We start from the raw sequence: 26,738 nt of genomic DNA, 5'->3' as shown, positions 1-26,738 counted from the left end.
TGTATCTGATATTTTCCGTGAAAATTATCAAAACAGACACATTAGAAAAACAAAATAACTTCCATCAGAATTCCTATTTCTCAAGAGGTCATCCTCCTTCAGCTTGTAAATATGAGTCACAACAATTAACACTAACAGAAAATATGAAAAAAAAAAAAAAAAGAACACAGGCAGAATTTAGCGGTTTTGTTTTTCAGAAAAAAATGCAGCCATTAGGAGAAGCAGTATGACCAAACACTGCAAACAGATTTTTACCTTCATGATAGTGGCGTTTGTTTGACCACGACTGTCCATCATTATGGCATAAGAACCTCTGAATACACCGCCGAATTATATCTTCAAAGCCAGGTCTCATGGAAGACCGTAATGAGTTTGTATCGATGTTGACAAGTTTGCCTGTAACAGGAAAGAAAATACACAAGTTAAACTCTTTATGACTATGCCAATCCTTTTGTATAACTGTGGCACATTTCAGAAGGCTCCAATATCACCATTGTAATTGTTCATCAGCCTAACACCAAATTTGGAGTACGCAGAAGTTACATTTATGAATTATCTGCCATATGAGAATATGATGCTGCTTGTTAAAACATCAATATTCAAAGGGATTTAGATAACTGAATAAGAGGAAGTTAAGCACCCACAGGTTAATGCCAGAGCTTTAGAAAACAGTAACTTTAGTCTCTGGTTACAGGTACCCAACAGATGCATACACAGTAAAATTTTCAAATATACTGACCAACTACATCCACAAATGAACATCATAAGCACTAATTGGCAGCTGAAAAAGCCCCATCTAGATTATATAAGTATTTCAATTTAAACAGCATAAACCACTTTAAACATTAGCTCACATACTGTATAAAAATACAAGCATTCTAAAGAACTTTCATTAGCTTCAGTTATGATTTAAAATATTTCTTACGTGTAACAGAAAGCACAATGACAACCATTTGAAATGCTGCCAAGTTAAAACACAAGTGATGCTTTACACCAAGCTGCCAAACAATAGCATACTAGCATAGAGACAGAAAATGCGTCCCACAGTTGTTACTATACCCCACTGCCAACAACGGTATATTGCAAAAAACAGTTGGGAATTCTCAGTATGAATTCTGCTAGTCATTACAAATACACAATTTATTTACATACTTGATTTATTTAAAACAAGAGCTCATGGACAAAAAAGATACCTTCATACCTTCATCTTGGGTACATTTCTCACCTGAAAGATCATGTCTTGTAATAAAGCTCTCTGGATTTGTTGGAAATACCCTTTCTGCAGTTGCGATACGACGTGCCACACAAATCATACAGGACTGCAAATCTGTATTTAAAAAAGAATGTTTCTTCTTTCATTTCTCTCCTGTTTTATTCTATTAAAGCATCTAATAAAATAGCTGAAGTGTCTTTCATTGTTAAAATGGAAGTATAGACAATAAGAATTGAAGTTTTTGCATTCTGTTCCTACTTACTTAAAAATGGATTGCAGAAGCTACAGATTTCATAACACATACCAAACACCAAAAAGCTTTACTCAGAGATTTCTTTTGTGCACAAAATTCCACAAAATTTCCTACCTTCCCCCTCTTCCATCATAGCTCTTGGCTGAGATAAAGCAAAGCACTGCATTGTTTCATATCTTTGATGCATATCCTGGTGGGTGCCTACGTCTTCCAGAAGATCATGAGAGGTTTTCACCATCATCCGGCAATTGAATGTATGACTCTTCTGTCTAGGTGTTTCATTGGTCCAAGCAACTCCATTAACTTAAAAGAACACAGTAAGAATTTATAAAGATTTTCAGATAAAATCAATTCATAACTGATTTTTCTTAATTTAGATACCTTGTTCCTAAATTAGAGATCAAATAATATTTTAAGATGCTTTCTCAATATATCATCAGTTTTATACCTTGGTATAAAACAGTAGTATTGAGAACCAACTGAAAAAACCTCCTTCCCTTACATGACATTGTCAGTCACTTGAAGGACAGCTGAAGAGTCATTCACATATTTAAAAAACAAGCAGTTCCCTCAGCTAGTCTTGTGGCATTAGGAAATGTGTTCCTTTAGTATCCTTCTTTTAAGTTACAGGTAAACAAACTGCAAAGGCTAAAGTACGGTGTGAATTTCCAGCTCATTTATTTCTGGTGGTATGCTTTAGTAAGAACACAGCAATATTTTTCAAGATTAGCATATTTTTGTAGTCAAAAATTCTTTGCATAAGTAATTTGTTTTGCAAGGTTATCCATTACAAGTTGGTTTTTTTTCTTCTCTGATTGTTTTCAAATAGCCTAGTAACAGTGTAGTAAGTCAACTTTTATTACCTGAAGATTTAGGTAAGTTTTTAAGAAAGTCCTTCCGGTCCTCTTCATGCAAGATACCATAGACACTTGTATTAACCAAATCTTCTTGTTTATATTGCAGATACTGTGTGACATTTTCTGACACAAATACTATGTTCCCATCTCGATTTACAACAAACAGGAAACCGTCCAATGCCTAAATATTAACATGACAACATATCATATAAGACACACCGCCTAATTCTGAACATAATTTAGTTTAAAAACTCTGTGGGTGATAAATGTCAAGTTACAACACATGCATTTCTTTTCAAGGGTAGAGCTGAAGTTCTAAATTTTTCTCTGAGGAAAATTGTGTCTGGTAAGGAATGATTTCAATATTAAAAATTAATCTGTTCATTTGTCATTCCATTGAGCTCTTTCACAGTGATAACCAGCCTTCTTGTTTCATTCTTGCTTTATTTGAACACAAGATAATGAATTTGTAACATTATTTCAATAGCTGGCAAACTGAAACAAGAAGAAATTCAGTAGAAACAAGTAGTAAGACATGAACATGAAGACATTTCCACCAGCAAGTGACGAGGTAAGAGAAGAGGGTCTATCCATATCTTAAAATACTGTATTTTCTGAACTGAAAGAAAAACTCAATATCTATGTAAAACAATTAAGTTTCAAAAGTGCTTTTTAACAGACTTGTAAATATGGGATTGGTTTTCTAGGCATAAAGAAAAGGTATCTGCTATGTACCTTTTTTTTACAATTTTTCTAAGGTTATTTTACTTGATGGCAACATTTGTTTAAAATGCTTCACAATTTAGAAACACAAACCCCAGTACGCATCACAAACCTCTAGTCTTTGCAAAAAATCATCCATTTATTTTAATGCCTATCCCCTAAAAAAAGCAAAATATTCCTTGTATTACTAAGCACTGCTTTAGCAGTGATTTACTAATGACTGCTGTAGAAAGTAAAGCACAAGAATACAAGAAAAAGCCAAATGCTATTCTCTTTCCTTCTACAGAGAATTTCAGCAAAATTAAGAAAACATGATAGATTTTATTCCTGCCCCTTTCAAACACAGTTCTGTACAGTTCTTGCATACTATTTATTACTATAGGATTGCAGGCTTTATTGTAATGTTTTCACCTGCCTTAAGTATTTGTTTCCATACAGATTTACTAGGGCCTAATTTGTACTTGCCTGTAATAAAAGAGGTCCCAATGAATCCTTATCAATAACTCCTTGACCCGTAGAAGACACATCAGCTTTCTGAACATCATCATCATTAGCAACTGCTTTTCCTGAAACCCAAAACATACATTTCAGTAAAGCAACATTCCACATGAAGACCACGTTTTAATATTACAAACCAGATTCTAGGAAGTGTGTGAATAAAGGCAAAAAAAAGCACAAATGAGAGAGGAGGTCTCATTCATCGTTAGTTGCTTAAGACTAGAAAAAATGTCACGGCTACATAATGCCAAACTCTTTGCTCACATAAATTGACTTGACAGTTAAAGTCGACAAGATCAACTTGTTTTGTGAACAATATTTCTTCTGCTGCTTTTGGGATCATCTGTCTGATGAATGCCTGCGGAATCTTTCCATGGCCATTAAACACACTCATTATACATATCTCTTTCTTGCGGTTTTATTTTGATCATCTCATCATCATTGGTCACAGTTTTCAGATGCCATCACCATTGTTCTACAAAAAGGCTTTGGCTCATGTTAATATATGCGTGTGTGTATGTATACATATGTGTGTGTATATAATAAAATCATATTTTAAGAATCAAAATATCCTAAATAAATTGATTGCAGAGGAAGGTGGAATGGGAATCCATGCCAGGCAGCAGAATTACAGAAAACAAACGGTAAACTTTGTTCTGTGGTACTTGCTGGCTGGCTAAGCAGACCACAAGAGGAGTACAACATCCTAGGGGAAGATTACCACATACTCAGCTCTATAATGAAACAGAATTATTACATTAGAATACACTAGAAAAACCTTAAAAACAGAAGTTAAGATGAATTTTTAGAATTGTTTTAACATGTCTTCAAAAGATGTGGCAATTTACCATGACAGGTAAAACATACACCATAGCGCACTTGATTTTTTAATACTTTATTGCCCACAGGAAATATGTACACTTGGCAGGCTATAGTCATTGGGGGGTGGAGGTGAGGGTGGGGTGATGTTTAAAGAAAAAATTAGATATAGGCCCCTCACTATACATTTCAAAAAACAGGTTTTGCATATACCTGTCCATTAAAAAAATATTATTATACCACTTAGGTTTACCCTAGCTGACAAAAATTACCAAGATTTGATGCATTGCTATTTTCTCCTTTGTTGACTTGACTATATCCTGAGTACAGCCAACTGCACTGTTTAATTATTTGATCTCAAGCTAAATGTATTTTAAACATACTGGAATCCAATACTTAACCATTTAGGAAGCACGTCTTAAACAGCACAAGAAAACAAAGCAAAGTCCATAAAAACATAATAGGAAAAATAAAAATCAATATATCTGATTGGAGGTGTGCCCCATAAGAAACTAGGTATTTTTTTTAAGAAATTCATTTCAAAGCATTAAACTCCCTTTAAGCATGAAGTCCCTTGAAGTGAAAGACAACAGTATGTCTTCTTCATACCAGTGGGTATTTGGCATATTGTACCAGCAGACAGTACAGTACCATCTGCTTTTAGCTTATCTGTGGACTAGTTTAAGCTTTCCTAGTATTTTCAGGAAACTGATAAGAAAGGCCATACAAAGTTTTAAAGCCCTGATTCCCAGTAAAAAGTGACAGTAAATAGTTGCTTACTTTTAAACAGAAAATTATTTAAGGCATATTAAAGGTTTGGTTCAAGTCAAAGTCTGAAGACTTTCTCAGTGACATGCTATTGTGAAAAACACTACTCAATTTCCCAAGCAACTACTGCTTTGGAAAAGGAATCACAAGAAAATTAAATTATTTATTTTGGCTTAGCAGGGAACTGTACCTTGCTCTTTTATCTGTCGAATCTGTCTCACGGTTTCTTTCAAAATAGCACATTTGTCTGGTTTGACATTGAAATTGTCAATGTCACTCAGATTAGCAGATATCAGTTCAGCCAGTTCTTCAATGTATTTGCTCTCCTGCTCACGCCGACGCTTCTCACCACTGCAGGTCAGACTAGGAACAAAAAACATCATTTCATATACTTACATACCATCGTATACAAAAGCTGTGCTCACTCTGTGAACTTTAATGTACTTCATGTAACACCTGCCTATTAAACCTAGGTAGTACTTATTCTTCCAACAAACATAAATCTGAAGGGCGTGTGTGTGTTTTGTTACATTGTTGTTTGGTTTGGTTTTTGTGGGGTTTTTTAAGAATTTTAAGTGCAAATTTACCTTAAGAGGATATCAGAAAGCTATTCATCCAAAAAATCCTCCTGTGATTACTCTATTGTCAAATTTAATGAAAAGAGCAATTGCCTGTTATAAAATTGCAACACTCATACAGAAAGTACATTTTAACCTTAAAAGTTACTTTAGATTTGTTTATAATTTATTAGACAAATGAAATAGAATGTTAACGTTCTATGAAATCCCTTTGGTTTGCTTGTAACAAGATGACTACAGCAGGTGACACCTCAGAATTTCTAGACATCAGGACAAAAATGCCATCTCAATGTTCAAGAAAAGCAGAATCCCAGACAACCTAATGTTGCTGGATAAAGTCTCTCTCTGAAATTTCTTTTCCTACATAGATTAATGTGCTGAGTAAAGACACTATCTATAGCCTAATCCAACAGAGAGAACAGTGTCATACACAGAGTATGCCAAGAGTAGGAAAAGAAGGACTCAGGAGAAAGGGAAGGGGCAAGAATGGGCACACTGAGGGAATCAAAAAAGAATGAATAGTCTTTGAGAAGAAACGAAGTGAAAGAGTTAAGAAAGTATGCATGGACCAGTACTGGAGAAAAGAAATACATGACAAAGCAGGGGCTTGAAAAATAAAGAAAGCTAATGAAGGGTGACAAACTGAAAAACAGAATTCTTGAATGGACAAACACTCGAGAAAGGGAAAGAGAAATTGGAATGGAGGACACTCACAAAGAGACACTGGGATACGGTGGGAGAATCTGAGGATCTCATACACAATCTGTTGCATGATGGAAGTAACTAGCATGGGACAGTGGGGACGTATATAAAAGGGAGAAATATGAGTACACGACGCCTGTTATTTTGGTGAAGCTGAAGACAAATTTAATAAAGGTTAATACTCTGTGGGAACAAGAACATGAAAGGATAACACAGAACACTTAACATGTGGTGGAAAGCAATGAGGTTGGAGGGGGACAGAAAACCGAGTCCCTCAAATAACGATCTCTGACAGAGTTGAGTGAGGGGCAGGAAGACAGCATAGAATGCCAAAATTTGAGATGAACTCGCAAAGAACTAGTCTGGAGAAACAGAAGTCAAGAAAAAATGCTCAACCTATTGCAGTATTCTGTGCTGACCATAACCACCTGGAATGAGGCCTGTCAAATCAATTACCAGCTATAAGATGCTGCCTTTGAAATTTCTGTGAAGCAAGAAGTTTTTCTTCTTTTACCTTGCAATCACAGCTTCAAACAGTGATTCCTTAAATGTTCACTCTAAGATTTCCGCAAGAGTCTAATTATAGCGCATAGTTCATCAGCTTTGGCATATCTACACATAATAGTAAAGTTGTGTATCTTCACAACAGAAGCTGGCCTAGAGAATTTTTCAACTGAACAAAATGGTTAGTTAGAACTTACTCTAAATTGCAATGAAAACTTGAAAAATATTTTTAAAAACTCATTAAAAAAAAAAAAGAGAAAGGTCTATATAAACCTACCTTGCACCTGGTGTATCACAGGGCAATGGCTTGCGCTTCCTTGACTCATTGGTCAGGCTATCCAAGGAGTTTTCTCCTAATCCACTCATCTTGACCATGCATCAGCAACTAAAAGCAAAAAATAAGAATTGTGAATGAACCTCTCAAAATAATAATTCAAAACGCAGAGAACTTATCTGGATAAGTTATTTATTTTTATCAGATTTATGTGTGACTATTTTTACTGGAAATCCATATACCTTTTTACTATTAAAAAATAATATTTCGTTACCATTTTTTAAAAATCTATTTTGTATTTTGCCAAAACACAGGTTTACAAAGCTTTATATCAATGTAAGCAAAAATAAATGTAAAAAATGCATGTAATTTGATTCAGAGATGTTTAAAATTTTGCACCATAGTACTGGGACCACTGCACAGCTCCAATTTGTCTGAAAATAAAAAGATTGTCAGTGTTTTAATGTATGTTTAGATAACTTGAAAAGAAAGTGGTAAATTAATATGTTATGCCAAAATATAGTTAAACACTAAGGATAAAGTTAGATGCCATTATACAAAAAGGCAAGTGATACTCTAAGGCAATGAAGGGTGGGTGACCAGAACATTGAACATACAGAAATGTTGAATAAAATTTCTTTTTCTGTATGTTCCTTTCTTCTCTTCATGTAATCTGACCACTGCAGCCACAAATAATTGTCATCCTTAGGAGTAAATCAGTGGGCTTAAATGAGAGTTTCACACCTGGCTCGGTATAAAGCCAACAGATTACTATTACCATCTCTAACTCAACAGGTTACTAGAGCCTTAACTTCATATCTCTTGCTAAACCTTCTAAAATGAACACAGTTTTCTAAAACTTTGAGGACAAGGCAAGCAAAGACTTCAGAACTCTTTCACCTCTTGTTTCTGCAGCAAAGATTGGGCCATAACCCAATAAAATAATAGGTTGCTTTTGTTAAAGTCTAGCTATGTTAAACAAGCCTGGCACATTATATATCCATGACACTCATCTCCCCTCACTCCCAAGAGGAAAAAGGAACACAGTCACAGAGGAGAGAAGACACCTATACCGGATCCTGGTATGCTACAATCAACGACATGCTGAGGGAGGAAAAAAAGTTTTTAATGGATCTATGCTATTTATCTAGCCAGAGTATTTTAGAACATAATTAGAACTATAAAATATTCTAAGAATTTGTATTGGGGTTTTTGTACCACAATGACGACAAGACACATCTGGCCAGTTAGAAGTTTAGCATTATTGTATCCTTTTTACAGAAATTTCCAAATTAAATGTAAATTTCATTTACTGCAATCTAGTTCAGACTGCAGTTCTTTACCCCATACAGCAAAAACAGTAACTGGTCTTAAACATTTAGGTAAGACAGTTATAGTTGTTAGTTGGAGATAAACTTTTCCAGAACATATAATGCAGGCACTAATAAATCTTTCAGGAAAAAAAAAGTTCTTTAAGGATCTCCACAAGCAAAACCCACCATTACTACAGTTATTAAAAAATAACTGGCTTAGGATGACCAAATCCCTAGGAGTCAGTGATCACATATCACAAGGACAAGGAACTGATAGACACACTTTCATCTAAACGAAGTTTATGTTAAGGTATCAGAGGCTGGCAGCCAACTGACTCGAAGCAGCTCTGCAGAACAGGATCTGGGCACCCTGGTGAACAAGAAGTTAGTTAAACACAAGTCAGCAGAGTGCCCTTGCAGCAAAGAAAACCAACCCCTCAGAAAGGCACCTACTCAACTAACTGCTTCCAGGCCAAGACATCTAAAGAAAAAAGATAAGTGCATATATTACTTCTGATGTACTAACCTTAACCGATTGGATTTTTTGCTTACTGGCTTTCTGTGGCAAAAAAATAACACTGCTTCAGTTCTTTCTAAAGTCTAAACTGAAAGGGCAAAGACACACAAGAACATATTTGCATGAAGCAGCATGGGGGATGCTTGCAATAGCTGATACTGTTATTGCAGGATGTTAGCTACGGGTGGAGAATTTAAAAGGATATTCTTCTTACAGCAGTACAAACCTTTGAAAGCTAGATAGGACAGAGGACTGCTGGCTGCACTGAGGAGCAGACACTGGATTACTCTGGCATGTGTACAAAGCTCAGAAGTAAAATGGCATCTCTTTAAAGCACAAGTTCTCTTTGCAGCTAAGCAAACGTTACAATGCTTAACATAAAAAATTGTATTCATAACCAATCCTCATCCCAACTGATAGGCATTAGGAGAGGAAGGCTAATATACTTTGTACATCACAATAAAATTAAAAACAACAGTAAAACATAATCTGGCATTCGAAATAAACAATTACAAAAGATGCCTAACTCCATAACTACGGTCATGGACTGCACAGATAAGAAGTTGGTTTTACATCTAAATATTTGATACAAAACCAGGATGAATAAGACAAAACCCAATATACAGAGAAATGGAAGAGCAAGCCTGAAGACTTTTATTCAATTGTATATTCCTCCAGGGCAAAAACCTCTCAACTACATTTATAGTGGCCCACCTTATGTGAAGTTCAAGAAAAACACACTGCTACGCCACTAGATGACAGTATAGCACTGAACAACTGCAGGGATAGTATCTTCTTCAATTAAGCAGCTGAATGAAAAATACTCATCTGAACAAGTAAGCAGTTTCAAAAACAGATTAGAGAAACAGATCATGCAAAAAGCAGTTGATTATGTGAAGCTGACACTCAACAGAACATATGACTCATAAGGTCTTATGCCTACAGACCTCACAGCTAAGGCTGAATCCTGAGAGTCATTCTGTAGGTGACACATGCACACACTCCAGGATTGGTGCTTCCCTCCCTGTAACTGCATTCACCGGCAGAGTACAGAGCTGCAGGGTTAAGAGCTACTGTGGAAAGAGAAAGGAAGAGCTTAAAATATAAGACTTAAGGATAGCTCAGGAAGGGTGTGGGCACAGCAAGTACGTCAGGAGCCAAGAGTAAATTCTATTTAAGAGGAAGAAAGATTTAAAATACATTAAATAGTTGAAAATTTGAGCTAGACAGACATTTCACCAGAACGTAATTTTGCAGGTAACAGGGTTGCATTAAATGATTTAGAATGGAAACGCCATTTCTGGTTTAACATCTACCTGTACTGACAGATAACTCACAATATGATTAAACAGAGAAACAAAAATTATTACATTTTGTCTCAGAAACATGATACCTATCTGAGAATACAACCCTTCTATTTAAGAAAACCTTTCAGTGCCTAAATATAGAAGCTTGGAGAAGGAAGGAAAAATTAGGTAATTCGTGGAGGCTGTTTCCCTACTATTACACCCAAGTAGCTTGTGGGAGTTTATTCAGGCCTGAAGCTGCAGAGTTCCTGCACATGTATTTTCCTTTCCCTAAGAGTATCATTACAAGCTGGGAAGGCATGTAATGCCTAGAACAACTCTGTAACTCTTTAGCTAAGGAAATTACAGAAGCTGCTTCCCAGTACAGATGGATTTACAGTACAAATTGTTAACAGTCAAACTAATTTCCCTGCTACAGAAAATATTCACAAAAGAAGCTATTATTCACTGAGTTAATAATGAAAGAAATCACCAGTTAAAAAGTACCAGGTGTTATATTTATTCATTGAATATGAACCCATAATTTCTAATGGGCTAAAAATTTTTCCCAAAAAGAAACCTATTTTGGGGGTTTTGGGGAGTTTTCCTGAAGTTAATCACTATTTCAAAAGACAGCTCCAAAACACAGCTTTCAAAAGTTAAAACTTTTATGCATTTTTACTTCTAAAAGCAAAAAAGTTTAACACAGCCATCTTTGTAAACTTACTTTCTGAGCTAACAGGCAATAGCATTATTTCTGGCTCATGAACATGTAATGCTGGCTAGAAAGACTCCTCTGCTAGTTATACTGCACAATATTATCTACCTAAGTGAAGCATTTTTTAAAGAAAATAATTACACAGTGAAATTCTTTCTATTACTTGTATAATTAAAATAAATCTAAAAGCAAGCTTAATCTGACTCAATGAATAGCTCAGTTACTACATAAAACCAGGCAAATATAAGAAATAATGTTAAATTTTAGCTAAGTATAAATTACCCAAAACACAGGAATGATAATCTTCCATCACAGAATATTATTCTTACTCAGAATAACAGAAATACAGATATGACAGCAACCACTTCCATGAAAAATCTGACAAGTGTTCTGCTATTTTTCTTCCAAGTTGCATGTACAAGCTCAAAAAGTAGATGGCAAACCTACTGCACAGAAGGATAACTAACAGTGGGACTGTATTATCAACTTGAGCTATCAATATATACTATTAGGTACTTTTTAATGAAATTTGTATGCAAGTAGTTGCTTATAATGCAAGAAGCTACAGCAGATTGATTACATATAAGGATGAAGAAATGCTGAATATAAATTCTATCCAGTGATAAACAACTACATTTTTCTAAAACTTATCTGTTCCTGGTTTATATAATTTATAGAGATAATTTCTTGGGACTGCCAAATTTTAAAGCCAGGTACTTAATGAACAATAATTCCTATGTATATAATAATTATTAAACGTTTGCCAGTCTGATGTCATCAGCACCAGCAACTAATTTTAATTTCTAAATTAAACTGCCCATGTTACTCCACTGTATTGGAATACCTTGTCATTTTCATCAAACATTTTATAAAATAAAAGCATTTTATGCTACACTCCATTTAGCTATTGAAAACACATAGTGACACAAAGCCAAACTTTGTTCTGTCCAATATGATTTCCCAAAAGTTATTTGGAAAAACAAAGCCCTAGCTCTTGCCAAATAATTTAGAAAGGTATACATTTGTATGAAATAAAGAATGTTAAAGTTGAATGGAAGCAAATACGTCCAGAGCCCTCCAAAGTTTACAGTTAAAGCAAATTTGAGAAAAACCAAGATGACATAAGAGATGGTTCAAAGTCTTCAAAGCAAGACACCGTTTAATTCCATCGGTTGTAGCAGTAATGAACCACTATATATTGATGCTCCTAACCCCACCAGTAGAGTGCAACCAAAGGCAGCAATATTTGGGGAAAAAGTTCCAAACTTTCATGATTATTTGCAAATAGTAAGTACTAGTTTCTGCATTACTATTTGATTTATCTTTTCAGATATAATCCTAAATTTCCCAAAATTTTTCTCACTATCAAAAAGGGGAAACAAGAAAACAAAAAATAACAAAGACCTTTTTGCTCATCAGGAAGTGCGTTGAAAAAACATTTGTCCTTAATAAGGTGCACACATCTACATCCTTTGCAATGTACTATATACTTTTCACATGTCAGGTCTATTCATTTCTCAGTGAAAACCATAGATGGATTGTTAAAAAGGTACTGTTTTTTGCACGTGACAGGTCAAACAAGTTCTAGTAATTATTAATCCATCCATTGCAACAATATATGTACAGCCTTCCAAACAAAAACATAGAATTTAAAGAAATCATCAGATTCAGGACTAGCATTTTTCAATCTGCCAGCGTTTCAATATTTTGACAGGCTAAAAAAAAAAATTATCTTCTAAAATTCTGTCCTGGACTACCAAGAAAAGGATGCACATGTCAACAATACAGTATGTTTGAAATCGGGAAAGTTCCTAAAGCCATTTCCTAGAGAGCATTCAAGTCAAAAGGACATCGAGAAGTACTAAGCACAGTAAGCAGAAAGTTTTCAGCTTGATACAGCAGTTTCTTCCCTGGTCTTACTCACCTCACCCTCACAGAAATCGGAAAGCTACTAACTTAAAAACATCCATTAGATCGCTTTCTGCTAGTGTGTCTTTCAATGCACTGGTTTCCTTCTCCAACTCAAGCATTATTCCCTCATGCCCATGTTCTCAGTAGTTGTAGATCAAAGACCTAGTCACCAAATAGGACATGGCAACTGGGAAGGTTTTGTCCTAACAGGGGCCCCAAAACATAAATAATTAGATGCTTCAGATTTAGTTTTTGTATTTGTTTAGCTGAAATAGTTGACCACATACACACAAAAAACCCAAAACCCACAAAAGCACAACTATACAATACTTATTTAAAACATATCCAAAATATTTAAAAAATCATATTATTTGCATGAAAACATTTGTAACACTTCTTTGATCCCATGAAACCATCAACTTTTTCCTACACTAAATATATGTACTCATGGTATCTTGCACGCTTGGAAGCTCTTCTCTCTGAGCTGATTTCCTGTTTGAAAAATTCACTAGGGAAAAAGCATAAATTGGCTCTTAGCATTCCCCAGAATAAGCCAATTACAAAGAACTAAATCAAACCAGTCCTTTTCAATGAATCATGAAGATGGTCTGGAATTTTTTAAATTGTATATAATGTTAAAATATTAAATGTAATCCTCCTTTCTAAAAACCAAGACATAAGTCACACAGTTTTTTAAGATGCAAATTGTAATAAACTAACTGGTTTATGCTAAGAGAAGCCCCAAATATTTAAATCTTACTTGATATAAATAAAACGAGGGGACATTCCATTCAGCAACTCTGTATTCTCAGTGAAAATTTGTTATTTCAAACTTATATTTCCCTCAAATACACATATATAAAAAGTATGATAGCTTTCCAGTGAAACTTCTGATTCAAAATATTCTTGAAACTAGATTCTTTTGTTATAAGACTGACCACAGAAACAACTGATGTTCCCATTTACATAGACAGGAATCCACAAGAAAACAAACTTAGAAAACTCACTTTCTGGCAGTAGTGAAGTAAGGTTTTTTCTTTTTTTTTTTTTTTCCCCCTTCTTTCCCCCCACCCCCCTTCTTCTTTTTAAGAACATGCTTCTTATATACTTACATGTACAATTTGTAAATTGTAGCTTTAAAAATGGTAAGGGAATAACTATTCAGGTACATATAGTCCAAATATGAAATCAGTCACTTACTTGTCCTTAGCAAACATTCAAGCACAGCATATTTTTCAAAGGACCTTCAGAATCAGAAGTCATTTTAAGTCACATCCTGAAAAACAAAAAAGGCTGTACTTTAAAAAAAAAAAAGTGCTTGCTTTTCAATTTTTTCATCTAATATTAATAATCTTACCAAAAAGGAAACACTCAATATTGAGATATTTTAATGTTAAATGAGTTTAAAACTCACTTATAATAACTGTAACTAACTGCTATATGCTAAACAGCTCAAAAGTCTGAATCTTAACATCACAAATGCCACCTGGTAAGCTAGATTTCCTTTCATGTAAGAACTAAACATATTTATTTTAAATGTAATTTTTTTTTTACTTTGGAAGAAATAATGAAACTGTTGTAGATGTTTGATCTTAGTAACTTTTAAATCTTAATATAAAAAGCTGCAGCCCCAAATTAATTATTTTGTAAAGTTATGACTGGCAAGTAAAAATTAAGTGCATAGCCACTCTGTCAGCTTGTACACACTGCTTGGTACATAACTATTAGATGAGAACAGTGAACTGTTTTCAGAGCTATGAACATTCAGGTTTCTGTTATTCTGTTTTTCTATGAAATTCTAGGAATGATTAATCCTTATTATCATGTATTTTATACAAGGTATGATTAAGTGTACTAATTAGTGAGATTCTGGGTCTCTATAGAGAATTACAGTAACTTAGGAATAAGTTTTAAAGAGCTGTGTGATTGAATTGATTTACTGAAAACTGCTTAAAGTGCTACGTAAAGCAGAGGCTGTTTGAGCTAATTAGAAAAATAAATTGCTCTTGGGAAATATTTATGAGACATTCACATGTAAGCACATACCATAGTCCTATCCAAAAATCAAGAGTTTCAAAATTGATACTTCTACCCAGACTACTTAATAGGTAATCACTAGCAGGCAGGTAAAGGAGTTTTATTCAAGTAGCTCATTTCTTAAGAAATTAAACTGAAGCTTTTCATATCAACTGGTTGCATATGCATTCGTCTGCCGTTTTAACCATCCCTTTGACAATACTGATTGTAGCTTTATTTATATGAACTGGAATTACCAATTAGAAGGTTGATTGACAATGTGGTCACGTAAGAGTAAGCGTCAAGAGTAAATTGTCTCCTAATTAAAGACTTCTATAACACCATTTTGTGCTAAAGCAACCTCTGCTAATCATGGAAACCAGAACAAAAGCACAAAAAAAAGAAGAAAAATCTAAGAAATCTTAAGATGCAGTATCAGAAACATTTGGACATCATGGAAAATTAAATCCTTCAGCTGTTCATTTCTGTAAAAATGCTAAACCTGACCTATACTACACTGAATGATAGCTTGCTATCTAGCTTCCCTGGAATGGCCTTATACCCAACAAGGACTATTTTCTGATGTCTCCACTGGAAAGAATTTATGAAACAAAAAGGTAGCATAAATTACATTCACTGTTCAGTTTGATGTGCAGGTTTTTTTACAACAGCTTGATAAACTGGTGAATACACCTGTGCAAGAAGAGAAGCAGTTCAACAGAATCACAAACAAGGGTCTCATTGAGAAGTTGACCTATATAGGAGAAATGAATAGCACAAAATCGCTTAAGGTGGGAGATTCAATACCCACAAGTATCAAAAGGATTCTGTATGACTGGAAATGCAAGGGAAAAGAGAAGAACCCTGAAAATGTATTAAGTTGAAGACTACATAAAAATCTTATCACCGTTTAAATTAGTTTTAGAATATTCCCTTTATATTCCCCTCAAGTAAATATTCATTCCATGGATGTCAATATCTGAGCTGTTTAAACAGAAGATGGAATACAACTTCTCAAAGTAGTACTGCAGTAAAGTAACTAAAAAATAACCTTCTGAATAATCTGAAGGCTCTTGAAGGGTTAGAAAAGCATCTAGAGTAGTCTGGCCAAACACTGCAGAGGACCATCCTATGAGAACTGTCAACTGGCAGGGCAACCTAGACAGATATTCTAAATTCTGTTCTACAGATCAGGACAAAATTAAAACAACCTGAAGTAGGGATGAAAACCCTACCCAGTAAACCAAACAAAAAGTTAACATCAAATACGCTACAGTAAAATTTTGCCATATATCGAAAGTAAATTAGACCTCAAGTTACTACCACTATAAATAAAACAGGATATTAAAATTCTATAATCTAATAAGTTATTAGATTGTTATCATCTACAACATTTAAATGAAAAAATAAAATACGTCCCGCTTTTTCAATAATACTTGGTCTTTTCCTGCTAATGAAAGCCCAAACTCTTACATATTGAAAGTTGACCATTCAACTGTTATCCCTACTCTAAAGCTACATGCTTCCTCTTCTGAGTACAGAGATAACAGCCAACTCCTTAACTTTTTAAATACAAAAAATATTTTATTTCAACATTGTTTTCTGTTCTGCTTCACATGAATTGGTTTAGGATATTAGAATGCCTGTATCAAAGCACGGTCACGCACTAAGCAATTGCCAGTCTCAGAGCCAGTATTCTTCTAAAAAGCTTGGCATTTCGGGCTGTGCAGTCAGCTTCTCCATCAGCTCTCACCACACCAGTACCACTTTCAACACGTGAGCGTACTATTTCCTGTCTAGAAACTGCTCAACCAAGAGTGCTCACACAAAAACATCGTTTGGCATGTTTTGATCTCAATGAGCTCAACCTAGTGACCTTCAACTGATTTCCCCACTTTCAGGACGAGTTACAGAGATACTCAGTTTACACCATGTAGAAACTGGCCTGGATATCAAATTTAAGTGTACATGCAGTCCAGTTTTTGATCCAATTTTTAAAACACATAAAAGAAAGATTACATTAGTGTTTGGATGGAATAACTAAGTGACGAGCCATATTGTTGCCTGTGGCACAGACAACAACAATATGACAGAGAGCTAAAGCTACACTGTTTTTAAGGTTAAAAATATACATATATATTCATAGCCAAATGTGGTAGATATGGCAAACACAGTGGTTACTTTTTGAAAGAAGACATAAAAAGGACTGTATCTGTAATCCTCCTTAAATGTTTTAGAGATAATTAATGTGCCTGTTTAAAAAAGAAATTAAATACAATATACTACACTTCAAACTACAGTACATAAAACCAACGTATTTTTAAACCTCTGGGGGAGAGGAAAAACAGCAGAAAAAAATGCCACTGAACCTTAACTACAGCTTCGTGAATCTGAAAGTACAATGTAACAAACTACTGAAACAGATAAAAAGACTCAAGGACACTGAGTTAATAAAGAGGTTTTGGTGTACTGTAACTATTTTGTACTAAAACGTCTTACCTTTTAAGATTAAAGCAGCTATATTTACATTATGAAACAAACAGCAAATTATATTGTTAATCGTATTGATACATCATTATCAGAGTCTAGCACTTCCATCAGTACAATAACTAATAAAATACTATTCGAAAACATATGCATTTGATCATTCTCCACTCTTTTTTTTTCCCCACCCCCTCAGCCAAAAAGGTCATTTACTAGATAATAAATGACTCAGACAGAGACGTCACTGAATCAGGGCTGTCAGTTTTTAAAAAAAAAAAAAAAAAAAAAGTGCCATCAATAATCTGGTAGCCAGCAAAGCACACCTTGTTGCAACATGTTAAATAATCTTAACTCAGCACACATCCTTTTCATATTATACGTTCTGTCTGAGGGAGACTATAATTTTTCAGGCCTTGTCAGGTTTCATTTACCAATTACCCTGCAGTGTTTAGTGAGCACTATGCACTCCTCCTATTTTTCAGACATCACAATTAACTTAAGCCTTGTTCACTTTGCATATATTAAAATGACAGGACACTTCCAGTTAAAGGATGGTCAGAGGTGGAACACACTCAGAGTGCGTCTCCTGTTCCTCTGATAAATAATGTGTGCACTCTATTTTTGGAATGTCATTACTTGTTAATTTGTTTCCTACACATCCCTGTTTCCTAGTCACAGCAATAGATATAGGACCCTGTTACAACAAACAAAATGTCTGAAAGAGAAAAGGGGGGCTCCAGTGAGCTCACTGTTATAAAAAAGACTAGTCTTTATCCTTATGCCACCTTCACCATACACTGCCGAACACTTGTAAAAATTTCTCACCTGTCAGCTTCTGCACAAAGCACTGTGGTAAAGTGGTTACTGCATCTCGTCACGGGTCCAAAGATATGTGAGCCACATTAGACTCAGAACAACTGCTGCCCTCATAACCCAGCTGTGAAAAGGTATTGAACTTACTTGGCTAGATACATTTGTCAGGATATAGCTCTTGTAAGTAAAAGGCAATTGGGCATGATGCAGCCACACCACCTACTTGCATGACACTGGCAACAAGAATTGGTATGCTCAAACACAGCAGGCCAAAAAATATTGAAGGTGGCCTTTAATCTTGACTAATTTTCAAGCCACTGTACTGGAAAAGGTAATTTGGGCTTTCAATATAGCTGATGGCATCAGTCAAGTGTTTTCAGAATATATTTAGAATATTTTTAACATAGGTAAGTCCTTACAGACTTGTATCTGGAGGAGTTAGTAAACAGTTATTTAAAAAAATTATTAAAAATTTAGTAAATATATATAGAAAGAAAAAATCCCTAGCTCAAATACCACAAAGGAAGAAACAGGATGTGATGTCTGGGCTACTATAATGGGACTTGATAACTACTTAACTGGTAAGAAACCACAGAATACCACCATTCTTTTCTGTACAGCCAGACACTTTAACAGCAGAAGAAACTCAGGCAAGTCAGTAGCTGACTGAAATACGTATGGTCTACTTAGGTTTTATATTAATATTTAATGAAGTTCTAAAAGCGGAAAACACTTCTTCCCATCATCCTTGCCAAAAACAGTGGGTACTATAGGAAGAGATTTTACTGTGACCAGTGAACAAACCTCTCTACTACTACTAACAGCAATAAAATTATAAAAAAATAGGAAATGCATATAAAAAGTGTTCCATTTACAAGATAAAATACCCTTGCCAGAGCTCACAAGAGAATACCAACATAACAGTATTGGAGAATCACTTTCCAGCTCTATATACACCTATTCATAAGTGACTCCATGCCATGTGACACGACATAATCCGCAGGTTAGTAAGAAGAATGCAAGCTGTACAATGCATCTCTACATATTACAATCTCAGCCTAATTAGGAATTAAGTTTGAAATAATTCACATAATTTGTTAAAATGGATTTATGTAGTCCTAAATTATTTAAAGATTAGTCTAAAGTACAAAATCTCTCTAAATTAGAAAAGGACATCAACTAAGAGCCTTAGAACATGAAACGATCATTTTGACCACATAAATCTGAAAATATTATTTATTTATTATTAATCACTTCCAACTTTTTATGTTTTGCTTTTAAGGAGATATATTAACTTACCAGATCAAAGCTTGTTTTCATGCCTTATCAATATATGACTTCAATTCTTACACAATTTTGACCACTACACATTACAATAATGTGATTACCTTTTCAGTACAAACTTTAATCACTGCCATTATAAAGAAAAAGTCCAATGCAAAGAGATGATTGCCAGAAACTAAGTAACAATCATATCAAATGCAAATACAAAGCGATAACTACTAGTAGATATTAGATGGGATTCATGGCACAACTGATAAAATTGGGAGAACCATATTTTATGGGAACAAAACTACACATATATATGGGTGGGGTTTTTTCTTACAGAATACAGTCGCTCCTGTAAGATAACAGAGTGACAGAGACTTTTTCCTACATGATCTGATAAAGATACAAGAGCTCTTACCTTAATTTAACAATGACTAAGGAATTAGTTTTCCCTTAAAAGGGAGGAAGCAACTTCCCAAACATAGTTTCAATATAGTAAGAATTCAATCTGCAAGTTTTCAGTAGCAACAACTATCACTTTGAGGTAGCTATACGCTATCTTACACTTCAAATGCAGAGAGTACTTACGAAGTTCTTCGTGAAAACAGGAAATGTAATCAACTAAACTGAGTTTGTTTCACTAAATACATGTGATCCCTCTCCAAGTCATCAACAAGTCCATTCCCTTTCCTGAAGCTCTGAATGTGCCATCAGCAAGTTCATTCTCCTTCCTGAGACTCCGAATGGGTTCACATATTTTATGTCTTATATGCATGCAATTTTTTTCTTCTGCCATTCAACCCTACCAGTGTCTCATGGAAGCAAAGACTGCTTGCTGGATTTCTGGAGAGAGACAAACACAACTACAGTATTACAATTAGCATTAACTCATTTAGTGCTATGGCATTGTTAGAACTGAAGCAGACCCTATCATGCCAAAATCTTCCTCATTTTACAGAGATCAGATTTCTATAAAACATGTTTAGAATGAGAACAGTTCAAAATCAGAGTTTTCCAAAGCAGCAGTTAAAAATTGGGCAAAATATCAGCAATTTGCTTGTAAAAGCCTGTCCATTGCAAGCTTAAATTTAGAGACAGAAGTCATTTTACATTTGGATCAAAATCTCTAACAATACCAAAATGCCTTCAGACAAGGGGAAAAACTGACTGGTTTTGACAGAATGAAACATTTACTGTACACACTATCAGTTTCTGATATGATCTGTATCAAGTAGATGCCAAGCTTAATGCCAGCTTTTGAACTTCTACAAGTAATACTCAGAAAAGCATTCAAAACAGATGAATTTGTTGCATTTTCTACAGCTATTATTAGCAATGGATGTTCACCCCCAGTATTTCCAATTTAGTCTTTGAATCTTGTACATGAATTGAAAGTATTCATCAATTCAGTAGGTATAGAGATTGGCTTTTAAGAAAACTGCTTATTTGAAATAGTAAACACTTTCAAGTGTCAAGTTGCAGAGCAAAAATATTTTTTAATTAGAATTGCACAGCAGAAAAAAAACATTCTATTATTTTTATATTTGCATATTTAAAAAGCAAGCCTCTCAATTAAAAAGCAAGTCTCTCAATTAAAAGCTATAAGCAATCTAGAATTTTTGCAATGCTTTAATCATAGTTTTGTTACCCCCGTTCTACTTTGGGCAACTGTTCATCTTGGGAGATCGGAGGTGATCTAGTTGATGTTCATGTGTCTTAAATAGCACTGTCATTAATCATCCCACCATACATTTAGTCTATCAGCCTGTTCCCTTCATCTGCCATTTCCTAGCACTTGAATAATCACAAATTATTAAGAAGCACAAAAGTTTATCAACAGCTAGAAACTGTAAATCCTTGAAAAGAACAGTTCTGATGCTTTTGAGTATTTCTACATGGCTTGGTCATATTTTGCCTTTGTGGAAGTACTAGGGAACAGTAAAATATAATTGTTTCTGTACTTGTATAGAGTCTCCTGGCAGACACTGCAAACTTCTAACAAAGCTAACCTTTTGTTGGGAGGATGCTACAAAAAAGATCATTTTCAGCCAAACTGACCAAGTGAGGCAAGTTCTTACACTCAACATAAAGACCTCTGAAGTGAAAACACTTGAACATTAAATACATCAGATCAACTTCAAAATTTACTGGAACGTTCTGGCCACCAATAAAAGAGCCTCTCTGATTCTGAATACCAAAAAGCAAACCTTTCACTTTTATGAACGACACAAAATTAGGTCTACAAAGTATACAATCCAGTGCTGCAGTTTAAAGAATCTTTTATGGTTAGTGTCTAGACAACAATCTTTTGTTCTGCATTTATAAGAACACAATTTGTTACACAATTAACAAATTAGTTTCTGATATTAATCTTGGAAAAACTCCAATCTCTCAAGACTTCCATAGCACAAATACCAAGAAAACAACACAATATAATGCTTAATGAACTACTTTGGTTCCAGTCTTTATGATGCTTCAAAGACAGATTTTGGTATTAGTAGCAGAGTTACACACAAACAAATTAATAAGAGAGAAATAAGCCTTGCCAGTGGTGCTCTGGGTCCACAGCAGATGAGCTGGGATACAAGCCACCCAAAACATGCTCACAGTAATTTCTGTCCCTCTTCCTAAATACTCAAAGCCAGTTCTACAAAACATACCATCCCACACTACCAAGCCTCTAGCACTGGACAGAAGCATTGATTACCCTCTTAAAAAAAGCATGTCTAAATTGCGTGGCCTGCTGTCATGAATTTGCAGTCAGCTGAAATACACAATGCTTTCAAGGGCACAAATATTTAAGGGAATAGTATTCTGTTATTACAAAACAACAACAAAGACAAACAATAATGAGAAGCAGCTTAAATAACTTAGCTAACATGTTTAGATTTAATCATAGCATCCAGTAAAACAACTAGAAATGATGCTGTATCTGTGGATTTTTTACCTTTTGAGTGCTCGTAACTTAAAAAACAGGACAAAACAACAGGCAAAACAGCCTACAGAAGTGATGAAGAGTGTGACCTGCTAGTATACTTGAAACACAGTGTTAGTCTTAACTGGAAAATAAAGCCAACCATAAAAGGATGTTGGTACAAGACAGTTCAGAGATGTAATGCAAAGCACAAAATAGTTTCCTGTTTCTGTAAATGCTTGCTTTTTCTACACACGAATAGCATATCTGAGGAGCATGTAAAAAAGGAATTTGTTTGCTTACAGAAAAATCGTTCTTAACGAATAGAAGATCACTGCTACTGCCTGCATATCTGTGCAACTAACATGGTCCATGAGCAAATACAAATTGCCTACCATGACACCTCAGAGTACAGAGCCAAGAGTCATAACACACATGGGGTTCCAGGTACTCCAAAGAAAGCTACATCCATGCTTAGAGCTAAACCCTAAATTCACTGTCCTGACAGACAGGGAATCTGGTATTGAGGGGTAGCTAATCTCAAAATAGAACAAAAATATCTATATTCATTTTGAAATGAAAATACATAAAAAGAAAAGTATTTATTTAAAATTAGTCATTCCTAATACTCCTAGTTGTTTTAACAGTACAGGTGAATACATCTGATTTTAATCTCTAGGGAAAAAAAAGCATAAATACAGCTTGAAAACTCTTTCAATTGCACACTTATATTTCACACTAAAACTGCATACTCCCTTGATATTTTTAAGTCAATGATCTCTGAGATGACAAAATAGTATTTGTTGGAGAAAACTAATTTTGCCATATTTTGCCATAAATTTCTGGTATATACACAGTCAGCTAAATCTTCCTCTCACTCAAGTAGAATAATTTAAAGATTATTTGTGACCTAAATTTCTTTTTGTATAGCCTATGCCAATTTGCCTGAGAAAGGAATCAAAGGAGTAGTGGTCATTAGAGCTGCAAGAGAGAAAAGAACCCAGAAGAGTGTACACATCTGTGACATCTCAATATGAATGGAGACAATAGACGCCTTATACAGCTATAATGGAGGGTGTGGGGGAGGAAGGCTAGCAAGCCGTTTTTGTTTGTAACATGAAGATGTGAATAATTCTGTAAAATGCAGTTAGGAAGCATTATGTGCCATAACTAAATTAGTCTATTTCTTGCTGGGTTTCTTAGCTGAATTCAGTTTTTAGAAGAATCAGGCAGAAGTCATGAAACAGACTCAAACACAGAGAAACAGGAAAAGAAAACACGAGTCTTTGCAGGAGAAGGAGAAGAAAAAGTAACCAGCTAGGTATGATGGACACATTTTACAAAAGCAATCAAACAAAAGGGCAAATCCATGGAACAAATACAGCCTAGCATTTCTATGGACCTCAAAAAAACATTATTGCCTGGCCACCAGAGAAAGTAAATCAGAACCTTAGAGAAATACTGAAGTAAAGACAGCAGAAAACAAAAAAGATCAAACCCTTACTAGAAGTCACCAGATGTTCATAGATTAAAATGTAGAAGACCTTCTAAATTTCATTCCAAATTTGACATAGTATTTAGGGGATCTTTATAAGACCAACAGGAGCACTATTTAAATTAATCGGCTTTGAATACATCTACTGTAAGTTCAAAAAGGCCTTTCAAATCTTAAGCTTCATTTTTAATATGACTTTTTTATTAGGAACATGCATTGGCATACTAAAAAGACTATTACAATCACCGCAAATTCCCAGCTATTTAAAATTTAAATTTAAAACTTAGAAGTCTTGAGTTACATTGTATGAATCGAGTGAAGATTTAATTTCCAAAACTACTTAGAATTCTGCCAAAACGCTTTTCCACATTAAACAGACATACAGACTGCATGACACACATATTCTAAAATTTCTAGTACATTACAATATTGTATTTATTTCTTCATTATATCACATCAGTTGTAGCTCCAGTTCAAAGTATTAAAACCAAATATCTTAAATAGTCTTAATGGAGGAAAAAAGGAAAAGGAAGTCAGCACATTAATCAGTTAATGCTTGTGCACACAAATCAAAGAAATTCTCAAAGATGGTATTATTCTCCTATAAACTTAGTTGTGTTTAAAAAACAATATGCAGCTTAGAAGCAGTGTGGAGTATTAATTTACACATCTCTAGTGATATGTGAGGACATCACCACACACCCCCAACCCTCAAGATGGAAAAGTGATTACACTGTCACTGTATGACTGTACTGTGATGACAATAGTGAGAGAGGGAGAAAGACAAAAAAGATGCTAGCTTTCAAGTGAATTCTGGATGATAGCCGCTACACCTACACAGCTTTCGGAGCTGAGACCAAAAACATCAAAAAAATACCCATATGGCTCTATAAGAAAGTTAAGGGGGATACCACAGGGAAAAGATTAGCAGTTAAAAAGTGGAAAGCTTGTCTACATGGGAAGAACTGAAACACCCATAGAACACAGTAAATTGAATGTAAACAGGAAATACAGGACTAAAAAAAGAACGAGAAGAGTGCCTTGCACCAAACTCCAACTGACAATAAAAAGATATTTAAATAACACATCAGAAGGAGGAAGCCAGCTAGGGAGAAGCTAGGGAGACAGTGGACCTCTTCCTGGCTAAGGCATAAAATGCGCACTCAGAGAGGATAAAGCCATAGCTCTGAAAATCTCTTCATGTTGGCCATCACCACTGAAGATACTGGAGAGGTTCCCACTTCCAGCATTTCTTTGTAGCAAACTGGCTGGAGAAGCAAAATGAATTTTAAGGAATTATAGAGGAAGAATTAAACCCAACAGACACACGAGGTGTTGACCAGTCACCAGGATACCCTTCATCCAAGAAGAGGTTCAAATGTGAATCTTCAGAACTGATGGCCAAACTGCACAATCTGTCATTTACAAATGGCTACTGTATCAGAGGACTGGCAGGTGACCAGTGTAGCTCCTACTGACGTGAAGGAATCTAGAGGGACTTTCAGGAGCTATGGACCAGTGAATCTGACATTCATGCCTTGACTGACTTCCATCCATAGTAAGATGGCAGATGGTATGCTAAAGAATAATATCACTGAGCACATGAACAAACAAAGTCTGCAGAAAAACAGCCAACATGGCGTGACTTCTGAATAGGGAAAGCTTATTCGAGGGAAAAAAGAAAGTTGCACAGAATTACTGCGTGACCTGTATGATCCTCAGACTGAGCTAATATTTCTTGTCATTTTACATTTGTTAAAACTTGTAAAAAGATTTGGGTTTTTTATATATATATATATGAATTGCTTTAGTGCAGTGGCAAAAATATATTTACCCATATAACCTATTTTACTCAGGGAACTTGTATAGAGACTTCTTTGCCAGTATGAAATATGATTTTACTAAGGTTTGTTGATAGAGGTTTACCAGGAAGCTTCCCTAGTAATAGATTAAGCCTAAGAAAAACTAGTGGGATAAACATGGCACTGTCATTCTGAACATCTAATAGTTTCTAAAAGTCAAAGCTTCAACCATTTATGAGCCAGAGGTCAATGAAAGTGGAGGACTGAAGAGAGTTCAGTGAAACCTTGAATTGTGCGACTCAGGTTTTTGGTGGTGGGGGTTTTTTAATTTCTCATTTACAACTATGTACAATTAAAATTCATGTTTCTCTCCTTATTTAAAAAAAAAAAAAAAAAAGGTGGCTTCTAGATTTAAGCTCCTTGCTTCTCCGTTTTCTTCAGTCAGACTTCAAAGTAAACTGTCAATATTTTCAAATTTTCTTTTACAGTGCTGGGGGAATGGGATCCGTTTTTCTTTTTAAATGAAAAATTAGATGCTTTGCTAGTTGTGTCACTGTCACAGTTGGGGTTTGAATAGAAAGAGAAAATATAATGAGATTTGAAAAAACCCTGGCAATACTGCAGCCTGCAACAGAGACATACAAATGTGAAGAAAAAGCAATTGTGTTTTCCTTCCTATATCAACTAAATATTTTAATATGAAAAATATTAAAAACTACATTACCCGTGACTTCTAATTGTCAAAACTGCTTCAAGAAAAAATATACTACAATTATTTAGGTCATGAACAAACAAAAGCAAATGAACCTAGAAAAAAAATTTATTTTAGAGAAATGAACGAAGAGAAGTGCTTGACCATCAGTGCATTGTGAGAAACTACGTGTAGAAAGGATCTGTAAAACTCAAAACTACAAGCTGGTTTACAGGGGAAGACTTACCAGTGTTATTATACCAACAAAACACCATATCTATGTTACACCTACCTCAGAACAAAGTAACTGGACTTAAAAC

The 26,738-nt window shown here is 34.8% G+C and overlaps 1 protein-coding gene across 1 annotated transcript in view; it reads right to left on the bottom strand.

Annotated features, from left to right (window-relative positions):
- The window catches only part of NCOA3 (nuclear receptor coactivator 3), an 84,566-nt gene that overhangs the window by 15,708 nt on the left and 42,120 nt on the right, over window positions 1–26,738 (bottom strand). Inside the window, exons 3-10 of the mRNA XM_050907568.1 lie at window positions 14,135–14,210; window positions 7,193–7,300; window positions 5,322–5,494; window positions 3,512–3,612; window positions 2,330–2,504; window positions 1,581–1,769; window positions 1,226–1,327; window positions 256–396 (exon numbers count right to left, since the gene is read on the bottom strand). Coding sequence (XP_050763525.1) covers window positions 256–396; window positions 1,226–1,327; window positions 1,581–1,769; window positions 2,330–2,504; window positions 3,512–3,612; window positions 5,322–5,494; window positions 7,193–7,290 — 979 coding nt within the window. The 5' untranslated portion in view covers window positions 7,291–7,300; window positions 14,135–14,210. The remainder of the gene's footprint in view (window positions 1–255; window positions 397–1,225; window positions 1,328–1,580; window positions 1,770–2,329; window positions 2,505–3,511; window positions 3,613–5,321; window positions 5,495–7,192; window positions 7,301–14,134; window positions 14,211–26,738) is intronic.

The sequence above is a fragment of the Gymnogyps californianus genome, chromosome 17 (assembly GCF_018139145.2).
Source record: "Gymnogyps californianus isolate 813 chromosome 17, ASM1813914v2, whole genome shotgun sequence".
NCBI lineage: Eukaryota > Metazoa > Chordata > Aves > Accipitriformes > Cathartidae > Gymnogyps > Gymnogyps californianus.
This window is presented reverse-complemented; position numbering and strand designations above follow the sequence as displayed.